A 12843-nucleotide genomic window follows, 5' to 3' on the forward strand; every position below is an offset into this window, starting at 1 on the left:
GTTTAACCCAGGTAAAGTTTTGAAAATTAGTTCTTACAAGATTTAAAAATCACATAACAATATTCTTAGCTTCCAATATTTCTTACCATAGACAGACATCCCCACAAATAAGTGCAAGTGCGTTATTCCAGCCATAGACTGCCACTGGGAAATTAAAGGCAGTGATAATGCCAACCAAACCCACAGGGTTCCACTGTTCAATCAGAGCATGGCCAGGTCCTTTAAAAAAAAATAAAATTTAAAATGTTATTGTGTCACTCAAACAATCGAAACAACGCTTTAGGGAACTATAGGTTTTCTTACTTTCTGAAGGTAAAATAGGCCCCCCAATGATACGAGAAAGGCCAACTGCAAAGTCGCAAATATCAATATATTCCTGAACTTCTCCAACACCTTCAACCAAAATTTTTCCCATCTCCAGAGATTCCTAAAATGTGAGTAAAAAATAATTTATTTTCTTGTATTCAGAACAAGTTGCATGTTTTCTTAAATACTCAATTATATACAAATGACATAATATACTGGAGAAAAGGTAAAAAACATATACTTTGATGAATCACTGAGGTTAAATTTTTACAGCATGCTGCGCCTACAAGAACCAATTTTAAAGTCTAAATAAATATTTTTTGGTTAACCCCTTAACGGCCAAGGACGTACAGGGAACGTCCTAAAAAAAACAAAAAAAACCAAACTATCACTTAATGACCAAGGACGTACCCTGTACATCCTCAGGGGTTTAAAGCGGTGTAAGCGATTGTGATCGCTTTCAAGGTATTAAAGTTATGCCTCACTGCAATACCTTTTTTGACCCACAGATGCAGATTTTTTGACCCTCTCTGCATCGGCCAGTGATGGTACCAATCGTTGGTGGGTGGGAGCGATAGCAGGGAGGCAAGTGGGCGGTCCATCGCTGGAGTAATTCCAGCCGCTGTTCCGGGAGTGCGCCAAGGGGGAAGGGGGGTGCAATAGTGCTACCTTTAGTTTAACACTAGCACAGTATTCAATAAATACTGTACCTGTAAAATAGTGACAATTACTGTAGTACAATTTGCCAGACTATAGCATGGAGACAAAGATTGCACTGTAATGATGTAAACAGAGTGAACTAAGCATAACAAAATGGTGCCAGTCACTTTTCTCGCAATCTCACGATGATTACAGCACTGTTTCAAAATCCTTGGAGGTTGAACTTCAGCTCCACAAAGCGCTGAATTAGTGAAGCGCTGTAAAGTGAGGTATACCTTTAAAAAAAAAAAAAAACACCTTTCTGCCAGTACTTAAGATGGCAGCAACAATTGTGGGATGGAGAGGGGAGAGAGCCGTTTGAGAGGGGTCAGGGAGTGGGATGTGTCAGGTGGGAGGTTGATCTCTACACTAAAGCTAAAATTAATCCTACAAGCTCCCTAATTAACCCCTTCACTGCTGGGCATAATACAAGTATGGAGTGATGCAGCATTTAGCAGCCTTCTAAATAACAAAAAAACAATGCCAAAGCCATATATGTCTGCTATTTCTGAACAATGGGGATCCCAGAGAAGCATTTACAACCATTTGCACAATTATTGCACAAGCTGTTTGTAAATAATTTCAGTGAGAAAACTAAAGTTTGTGAAAACGTTAGCAATTTTTTTTTATTCGATTGCATTTGGTGAGGAAATGGTGGCATGAAATATACTAAAATGGGCCTAGATCAATACTTTGGGTTGTCTAATACAAAAAATATATACATGTGAAGGGTTATTCAGGGATTCCTGATAGATATCATAATTCCAATGTAACTATTGCTTATTTTGAAAAAAAAAAAAAAATAGTTTGGAAATAGCAAAGTGCTTCTTGTACTTATTGCCCTATAACTTGCAAAAAAGCAAAGAACATGTAAACATTGGGTATTTCTAAATTCAGGACAAAATTTAGAAACTATTTAGCATGGGTGTTTTTGGTGGTTGTAGATATGTAACAGATTTTGGGGGTCAAGTTAGAAAAAGTGTTTTTTCCCCCCATCATATTTTATAAAAAAAATGTTTATAGTAAATTATAAGATATGATGAAAATAATAGTATCTTTAGAAAGTCAATTTAATGGCGACAAAAATGGTATATAATATGTGTGGGTAAAGTAAATGAGTAAGAGGAAAATTACAGCTAAACGCAGACACCTTAAAGTGAATGTAAATTTTGATGCCTCTTCCTGGGTCTAAAATGAGGAATCCGGCTTCCTATCAGACACGGATTCCCCCAGGGAAACCGTGATTGGAGGATAAGCGATTCGTCATTTCTGAGATAGGAAAAGGCTTACGACGACCGGGGGAAGCTGGAGCGGCTGTCAAGATTAAAAAGGTAATTATTTTCACAACACGAGTGAAATGTAAATTTTGATGAATTAAAGTGCCCCTGTAAAAACAGGGGCACTTTATCATCAAAATTTACATTCACTTTAATGGGACAGTCAAGTCCAAAAAAAACTTTCATGATTCAAATAGGGCATGTAATTTTAAACAACTTTCTAATTTACTTTTATCACCAATTTTGCTTTGTCTTCTTGGTATTCTTAGTTGAAAGCTAAACCTAGGGAGGTTCATATGCTAATTTCCTAGACCATGAAGGCCGCCTCTAATCTGAATGCATTTTGATAGTTTTTCACCACTAGAGGGCATTAGTTCACGTGTTTCATATAGATAACTGAGCTCGTGCACGTGAGTTTACCATGGAGTGAGCTCTGATTAGCAAGTCTGTCAAAAGAACTGAAATGAGGGGGCAGTCTGCTGAGGCTTAGATACAAGGTAATTACAGAGGTAAAACGTGTATAATAACTGTTTTGGTTATGCAAAACTGGGGAATTGGTTATTAAGGGATTATCTATCTTTTAAAACAACAAAAAGTCTGGTGTTGACTGTCCCTTTAAGGGTAAGAAACTTAAAAAATAGTCAGGTCACTAAGGGGTTAAAGGGATACTGAACCCAAATTTTTTTTTTTAATCAGATAGAGTATGCAATTTTAAGAAACTCTTATTTACTCCTATTAAAATTTTCTTCGTTCTCTTTGTTTCTTTATTTAAAAACGCAGGAATGTAAAGCTAATGAACCAGCCCATTTTTGGTTCAGCAACCTGGGTAGCACTTGCTGATTGGTGTCTGCATGTAGCTACCAATCAGCAAGCGGTACCCACGTGCTGAACCAAAGATGGGCTGCCTCGCAAGCTTACATTCCTGCTTTTTCAAGTAAACATACCAAGAGAATGTGTGTGTTTGGTTTAAATATGAATTTTGGAAACAGGTATGCTAGATGAAGGTTCCATGGACACACCAAGACATCTACTAGGAGAACCTTTGGATCTTTTGATCTCACACAATAGCTTGGAAGCGTGCAATTTAAATGAAAGGTCATCAGAGCTATGTCCTCTAAGCCCTTTTTGATCTCAGTGCTCGAAAATGTCCTAAGGAAGAGACCACTCTTTTGAATGGAACGATAGACGCTGAGATTTTCCAGCTCCCAGTTGTTCACAAAAAGGAGCCCCTAAGGGAACGTACCGTACAGTCAGTTCAGACGCATTAGGAGAAATTGTTCAGATTATAACATCTTTCTGGAACAAAGCCAGATCATTTACAATAGATTTATAGAAAGAAATTACCCGGTTCATATCTTAGATAATGCATTAACAAGAACAAAAAAACTAAACAGAAACGAGATTTTATCCAATAACAGTAAAAGCAAAGAAGCAACCAACAGTGCAGTAAATCAAGATAAGACCATGTTCATTACACAATATAACAGCCATTTCCAAAAAATAAATCAGATAATATACAAACATTGGCACGTCATTCAAAGAGATCCTGTTCTAAAAAACATCGTACAAGATAGACCAAAGATAGTTTACAGGAGAGCTCCTACTTTGAGAAGTAAACTAGCACCAAGCAAAATAGTGAAACATACCCAACAACAACTTAAAAATAATATACAAACCAAAAACGGGATATTTGGTCTGCAAGGAACATATAAATGCGGGAAAACCAGTTGCAACTCTTGTCAGTATATCAAACATGGTAGCAAATCTTTTAGATCCCACACCACAGGTGATACATACCCCATTCAGGGATTTTATAACTGCAACTCTTCTTATGTGGTATACTTATTGGAGTGCATATGCGGCCTACCATATGTAGGCCGCACCTGCAGAAAAGTCAAAACTAGGTGGGGTGAACATTTGCGTAATTGCAAAAACTGCAAGAAAACGAAAATCAAACTAAGGCCTAGATTTAGAGTTCGGCGGTAGCCGTCAAAACCAGCGTTAGAGGCTCCTAACGCTGGTTTTGGCCGCCCGCTGGTATTTGGAGTCAGTGATTAAAGGGTCTAACGCTCACTTTACAGCCGCGACTTTTCCATACCGCAGATCCCCCTACGCCATTTGCGTAGCCTATCTTTTCAATGGGATCTTTCTAACGCTGGTATTTAGAGTCGTTTCTGCAGTGAGCGTTAGAGCTCTAACGACAAGATTCCAGCCGCCTGAAAAAAGCAGGAGTTAAGAGCTTTCTGGCTAACGCCGGTTTATAAAGCTCTTAACTACTGTGCCCTAAAGTACACTAACACCCATAAACTACCTATGTACCCCTAAACCGAGGTCCCCCCACATCGCCGCCACTCGATTAAAATTTTTAACCCCTAATCTGCCGACCGCCACCTACGTTATACTTATGTACCCCTAATCTGCTGCCCCTAACCCCGCCGACCCCTATATTATATTTATTAACCCCTAACTTGCCCCCCACAACGTCGCCGCAAGCTACTTAAAATAATTAACCCCTAATCTTCCGACCGCAAATCGCCGCCACCTACGTTATCCCTATGTACCCCTAATCTTCTGCCCCTAACATCGCCGACCCCTATGTTATATTTATTAACCCCTAATCTGCCCCCCACAACGTCGCCGACACCTACCTACACTTATTAACCCCTAATCTGCCGAGCGGACCTGAGCGCTACTATAATAAAGTTATTAACCCCTAATCCGCCTCACTAACCCTATCATAAATAGTATTAACCCCTAATCTGCCCTCCCTAACATCGCCGACACCTACCTTCAATTATTAACCCCTAATCTGCCGACCGGAGCTCACCGCTATTCTAATAAATGTATTAACCCCTAAAGCTAAGTCTAACCCTAACACTAACACCCCCCTAAGTTAAATATAATTTTTATCTAACGAAATAAATTAACTCTTATTAAATAAATGATTCCTATTTAAAGCTAAATACTTACCTGTAAAATAAATCATAATATAGCTACAATATAAATTACATTTATATTATAGCTATTTTAGGATTAATATTTATTTTACAGGTAACTTTGTATTTATTTTAACCAGGTACAATAGCTATTAAATACTTAATAACTATTTAATAGTTACCTAGTTAAAATAATTACAAATTTACCTGTAAAATAAATCCTAACCTAAGATATAATTAAACCTAACACTACCCTATCAATAAAATAATTAAATAAACTACCTACAATTACCTACAATTAACCTAACACTACACTATCAATAAATTAATTAAACACAATTGCTACAAATAAATAAAATTAAATAAACTATCTAAAGTACAAAAAATAAAAAAGAACTAAGTTACAGAAAATAAAAAAATATTTACAAACATAAGAAAAATATTACAACAATTTTAAACTAATTACACCTACTCTAAGCCCCCTAATAAAATAACAAAGACCCCCAAAATAAAAAATTCCCTACCCTATTCTAAAATACAAAAATTACAAGCTCTTTTACCTTACCAGCCCTGAACAGGGCCCTTTGCGGGGCATGCCCCAAGAATTTCAGCTCTTTTGCCTGTAAAAAAAAACATACAATACCCCCCCCCAACATTACAACCCACCACCCACATACCCCTAATCTAACCCAAACCCCCTTAAATAAACCTAACACTAATCCCCTGAAGATCTTCCTACCTTGTCTTCACCATCCAGGTATCACCGATCCGTCCTGGCTCCAAGATCTTCATCCAACCCAAGCGGGGGTTGGCGATCCATAATCCGGTGCTCCAAAGTCTTCCTCCTATCCGGCAAGAAGAGGACATCCGGACCGGCAAACATCTTCTCCAAGCGGCATCTTCTATGTTCTTCCATCCGATGACGACCGGCTCCATCTTGAAGACCTCCAGCGCGGATCCATCCTCTTCTTCCGACGACTAGACGACGAATGACGGTTCCTTTAAGGGACGTCATCCAAGATGGCGTCCCTCGAATTCCGATTGGCTGATAGGATTCTATCAGCCAATCTGAATTAAGGTAGGAATTTTCTGATTGGCTGATGGAATCAGCCAATCAGAATCAAGTTCAATCCGATTGGCTGATCCAATCAGCCAATCAGATTGAGCTCGCATTCTATTGGCTGTTCCGATCAGCCAATAGAATGCGAGCTCAATCTGATTGGCTGATTGGATCAGCCAATCGGATTGAACTTGATTCTGATTGGCTGATTCCATCAGCCAATCAGAATATTCCTACCTTAATTCCGATTGGCTGATAGAATCCTATCAGCCAATCGGAATTCGAGGGACGCCATCTTGGATGACGTCCCTTAAAGGAACCGTCATTCGTCGTCTAGTCGTCGGAAGAAGAGGATGGATCCGCGCTGGAGGTCTTCAAGATGGAGCCGGTCGTCATCGGATGGAAGAACATAGAAGATGCCGCTTGGAGAAGATGTTTGCCGGTCCGGATGTCCTCTTCTTGCCGGATAGGAGGAAGACTTTGGAGCACCGGATTATGGATCGCCAACCCCCGCTTGGGTTGGATGAAGATCTTGGAGCCAGGACGGATCGGTGATACCTGGATGGTGAAGACAAGGTAGGAAGATCTTCAGGGGATTAGTGTTAGGTTTATTTAAGGGGGTTTGGGTTAGATTAGGGGTATGTGGGTGGTGGGTTGTAATGTTGGGGGGGGGGGGTATTGTATGTTTTTTTTTACAGGCAAAAGAGCTGAAATTCTTGGGGCATGCCCCGCAAAGGGCCCTGTTCAGGGCTGGTAAGGTAAAAGAGCTTGTAATTTTTGTATTTTAGAATAGGGTAGGGAATTTTTTATTTTGGGGGTCTTTGTTATTTTATTAGGGGGCTTAGAGTAGGTGTAATTAGTTTAAAATTGTTGTAATATTTTTCTTATGTTTGTAAATATTTTTTTATTTTCTGTAACTTAGTTCTTTTTTATTTTTTGTACTTTAGATAGTTTATTTAATTGTATTTATTTGTAGCAATTGTGTTTAATTAATTTATTGATAGTGTAGTGTTAGGTTAATTGTAGGTAATTGTAGGTAGTTTATTTAATTATTTTATTGATAGGGTAGTGTTAGGTTTAATTATATCTTAGGTTAGGATTTATTTTACAGGTAAATTTGTAATTATTTTAACTAGGTAACTATTAAATAGTTATTAAGTATTTAATAGCTATTGTACCTGGTTAAAATAAATACAAAGTTACCTGTAAAATAAATATTAATCCTAAAATAGCTATAATATAAATGTAATTTATATTGTAGCTATATTAGGATTTATTTTACAGGTAAGTATTTAGCTTTAAATAGGAATCATTTATTTAATAAGAGTTAATTTATTTCGTTAGATAAAAATTATATTTAACTTAGGGGGGTGTTAGTGTTAGGGTTAGACTTAGCTTTAGGGGTTAATACATTTATTAGAATAGCGGTGAGCTCCGGTCGGCAGATTAGGGGTTAATAATTGAAGGTAGGTGTCGGCGATGTTAGGGAGGGCAGATTAGGGGTTAATACTATTTATGATAGGGTTAGTGAGGCGGATTAGGGGTTAATAACTTTATTATAGTAGCGCTCAGGTCCGCTCGGCAGATTAGGGGTTAATAAGTGTAGGTAGGTGTCGGCGACGTTGTGGGGGGCAGATTAGGGGTTAATAAATATAACATAGGGGTCGGCGATGTTAGGGCAGCAGATTAGGGGTACATAGGGATAACGTAGGTGGCGGCGGTTTACGGAGCGGCAGATTAGGGGTTAAAAGTGTAATGCAGGGGTCAGCGATAGCGGGGGCGGCAGATTAGGGGTTAATAAGTGTAAGGCTAGGGGTGTTTAGACTCGGGGTACATGTTAGAGTGTTAGGTGCAGACGTAGGAAGTGTTTCCCCATAGGAAACAATGGGGCTGCGTTAGGAGCTGAACGCTGCTTTTTTGCAGGTGTTAGGTTTTTTTTCAGCTCAAACAGCCCCATTGTTTCCTATGGGAGAATCGTGCACAAGCACGTTTTTGAGGCCGGCCGCGTCCGTAAGCAACTCTGGTATCGAGAGTTGTATTTGCGGTAAAAATGCTCTACGCTCCTTTTTTGGAGCCTAACGCAGCATTTGTTTGAACTCTCGATACCAGAGTTAAATTTATGGTGCGGCCAGAAAAAAACCCGCGGAGCGTTAACAGCCCTTTTACCGCCAAACTCCAAATCTAGCCGATAGTGTGCCAAACCATTGTCTGAACAAACACCAAGGCAACCCATACACACCTATAGATTTCATTCCCAGGTCTGCAGATTACAACAGAACGAACAAACTCAGACAACGAGAAACTTTCTGGATCTTTAAGTTAAAAACACTTTTTCCTGATGGTCTAAACGCGAATTTGGATCTGGCAGCATTTAATTAACTATCAAACCTTTGACCTATGATACATATATTCTAACAATCATGCAGAGTGTGTCCATTATTAGGGCACTCCAAGTAAATTTACATTAGTTGATTATATTAGTTTTTTACATACATACACAATGGAATGTGCTCATATTCAATACATTCTTGCTCACATTAAATATATTCTTTCATCACCTTCAAACATATTCTATAGATCGATGTAACAGTTCCAATACAAGTTTTATCTTCTCAAACAATATGTAGAAACACAGTTACATTAGGTGTACCAGATTAATACAATCCTGCTTATAACATCAATATCATGTAAACAACAAACTGATAAAAGTGACTACACCAGACTTTAAACATGCTAGATCAACTTTTATACACTTCATATCTCAGAATACATCATATCGATTCTAATACCCTTGGATGACTTTTGAGCCAAGTTTTTTACTATATTGGATGGCTTCCACAAATTCTCACAATAGGAAATTCGAGAGGATGACCTTGTTTCATGCACAACATTTTACATGAAACAAGATCATCAAACTATTGATACCAATTTCAACAATTGTATCTTTAATTTCCACTTTTCAAATAATAAATAATAATAAAGAATAAGAACACATATTTAATAGACTTTTTCATCCACCCTTTCATTCACAGAACTCAGACACTACGAGATGCAAATGAGTCAGGCAAAGAAAAGTTTGTTTGAATTATTTATCGTAGAAGTATAATATCAGATACATATACAGAAATACTAGCTATTGACACTAATATTCACTTGCTACTATTAAATATGCACGCTTAAAAACCTCTGTGTATTGAGATTCACAGCCGTAGGTTTATAGAAGCTCAGACATTATGAGACAAAAATCTGTCAAACAAAGAAAAGTTCTCGCTTGAATTATTTATCACAGAAGTGTAACACCAGACACACATATCGAAACGCTAGAGATTTACATTAACATTTACATGTCTTTTTGAAACATGCATGCATAATAACCTCTGTGCATTGACATCCACAGATGTAGGCCTTGCTTTATCCAAGTATATATTACATTATATCAATTCTTCAGTCCCTCATATCAATCCGATTAATAATTAGGATAGGTTTTTATACACTGGTTGCTATTTGTTGCAAGCATTTTATATATTGCAACAAGTTGTAATTACATCCTATTTTTACAGCTTATCATGTGAAATCTGAGCAGAATTTGGACATATGTATTACAATTTCATAGGACACAAATTGTATCACTTTACTTTCTTAATAACACTGCTGGTTCATGCCCAACACATAACATTATTTTCACTACATGCTTTCACGCATATTCTTTTATAGTTCAAACCGGAATAACTCTAACACACCTCATAGTCTATATAAATACAAGACCTGTGAACTATTTCATTTTCTTTTTTCTTTTATCACACGGCATTACACCAAGTACGAATATAACCATACATGATTCATACAGTATTTAGATCTGCAAATTAAACATTTTATTTTATATATTTTTTTGCAGTTATTATTTAGAACATTGAAATTTAATGCAGTAGATAAAGTTGTGTTACTCAAGGGGTTTTATTTTGATATTGGATATGATTTTTAAGTACACAGACATTTGAGTCTAATCAACATGAATGAGATTCAGAATATTCACTCATATCCCATTGGTCCTTTTTTGTAAACTATGACAACTTCCGTTTTTAATTGTATATTAGGTAAATATTTTCAAAAATGTATATCCATTGTTTGTATGCCTGAGGAAAAGACCGGTTTATGGTCTAGAAACGCGTAGCAGTTTTTATGGATTAAAATTCACTGATTTTAAACATACGGAAGTTGTCCATTTGTTTTTACTTTGGTTCTCCCTTTGAGCCTTACTGGATAAGGTAGCAAAGTATCTGCTCCACCGCAGTGTCTCAAGTTTCAGCCGCACAGACGCCAATCAAAGAAACGCTGAATAGCACCTGTGCACAGCTTGCCGGATACCACCCAGTGTGCTAGCCACTGAAAGTGTTAGCCTGCATGTCAGCACCGGTTACAATACGGTGCCATCACCTCTGGTAAGCCTTTACATTATTCTTCCATTTTGGCTATTCATCTACAATATCACGCTATGTGGCGCCCTCTTTGTTATTTCTAATTCCCAGTTGTTCACACCTGGTATGTGAATTGCCAATAGGGAGCAAAAAGTCCTCTCTGTCTAAGAGTTTAGATACTTCCTGCATGGCCAGTGGACTGCGGATATTCCCCTTGATAATTTATGAGGACACTGCCAATATGTTGTCCAACTGGAAACTGATAAAGCTTTCCTTCTTCAATAGGGGCCAGTGCTTAGAGCCCAAAGTTCCAGAATGTTGATTGGTAACCTTGACTCTAGAGGAAGTCTCAACCATCTCCTACGAGGCCAAGAACAAAAACAAGAGAGAAAAGGCAGGTGGAAGGGATTTTAAGCTCCAATATGGGTTCTCAACCTCCACCTAGTGGTGGGAAATATATCCCATATGTTTGGAGAACTGTGGACAATTGTCATTCTACAAAAGAAATATGCAAGCACAAATTTATTTTGCCAATTGATGGTATGTGTTTACTTTTAACTTGTAAAATGAACACAAATTACAACACAACATTTGTTATCATGACTCGCACATGACTTAGCACACCACTTGTAATCTAGCCCTCTATATGTACATGTAACATTTAATGATTTTTCTTTTTACAAAGACGAGTAAACAAAGGAACAATGCCCTTAATTGTTATGGCATTTTAAAGAGGCCTAAGATACTATATCAGTAGCTGCATAAATAAAAAATGTTAGAAGGCTAGGCTATACGCTTAAAAAAGGGACATGAAACTAACAATTTCTAATTTACTTCTATTATCACATTTGATAGATTCTCATGATATCCTCTGCTGAAGGAGCAGCAATGCACTACTGAGAGCTAGCTGAAAAGATCAGGTATAACTAATGACAACATACATATATATGTGCAACCATCAACCAGCACCACTACTGCTCCTGAGCCTAACTAGGACAAAGAATACCAAGAGAATGAACCAAATTACATAAGTTAATTGGAAAGATTTTTAAAATGACATACTCTAAATCTTGAAAGTTTAAAAAAAAATTAAAGCACTTGTGTGGTCTGGCTGTATCATATCACTCCTTTAATACATATATACCTGATGGTAGATACTTTGAAGAAAGGAGGAACAAAAGTATGACAATTAATGGTGCAAGAAACAGAAGCTATAAAAGGTCAAGAGGATATTTGAAATTGTAAATCTTATCGGCTATGGAAAGCAGGGCCTCCATCAGGGGGTGAAAGGGGTAACTCCAGTCAGGGATCCCATGTCCAAGGGGGGCCAGAGATGTGACAGTGCCAAAATACCATGTATTTGGGTGTTTTAAGTACTTTTTTATTCTATACCGCAGGGAACTACAAGTTCCAGAATACTGTACAGTTAAAACCCTCAAAACAGAGGTGGAGGGTGGAGCTCCCACCCAGAGCTGCAGTGCAAATAGGAAGTGAGTGTGAGAGGAGTAGCAGCAGCAGCTGCTATGTAATCTAATGCCTTCCCTGTCAAGCACTACAAGCCCGGAGCTGCTCCTCCCTCCTCTGCCTTCAGAGATTCACTTTCAAAATACAAAGGAGCAGGCTAGCTGACTAAATATGTTTGCAAAAAAACACAAACATGTAATTTGTTAAAGAAGGCTGCTCAGAGCCATGGTCCAGCATGGTATCTTTATTTGAAAAAGCAAGAATGTAAGCATAGGAACCAGCCTATTTCTGGTTCAGCACCTGGGTAGTGCTTTAGGATTGGTGTCTAAATGTAGCTACCAATCAGCAAGCGCTACCCAGGTGCTGAACCAAAAATGGTCCGGCTTCTAACCTTACATTCAAATAAAGATACCAAGAGAATAAATAAAAATTGATAATAGGAGTAAATTAGAAAGTTGCTTAAAAATGCATGCTCTGTCTGAATCATGAAAGTTTAAATTTGACTATGCTGATCTGGTGAGAACAAGCAGATGAGTTGCATGGATCTCTAGTTATACATATCTAAATAAGCTCTGTGAAGGGATCATATTTTACCTCATATGAGACAGGAAAGTGGTGAATTATAAAGAACAATATAATGTATTTGTAACAGTATTTCTAAAGGTTTGTTAGTATATGACTAGGTA

The 12843-nt window shown here is 37.8% G+C and overlaps 1 protein-coding gene across 1 annotated transcript in view; it reads right to left on the reverse strand.

Annotated features, from left to right (window-relative positions):
• Positions 1–12843, reverse strand: part of ALDH7A1 (aldehyde dehydrogenase 7 family member A1) — a 299657-nt gene that overhangs the window by 263047 nt on the left and 23767 nt on the right. The window contains exons 5-6 of the mRNA XM_053701625.1: positions 304–427; positions 87–219 (exon numbers count right to left, since the gene is read on the reverse strand). Of these exons, the coding sequence (XP_053557600.1) occupies positions 87–219; positions 304–427 (257 nt within the window). The remainder of the gene's footprint in view (positions 1–86; positions 220–303; positions 428–12843) is intronic.

Source organism: Bombina bombina, chromosome 2 (genome assembly GCF_027579735.1).
Source record: "Bombina bombina isolate aBomBom1 chromosome 2, aBomBom1.pri, whole genome shotgun sequence".
NCBI classification, from domain to species: Eukaryota; Metazoa; Chordata; class Amphibia; order Anura; family Bombinatoridae; genus Bombina; species Bombina bombina.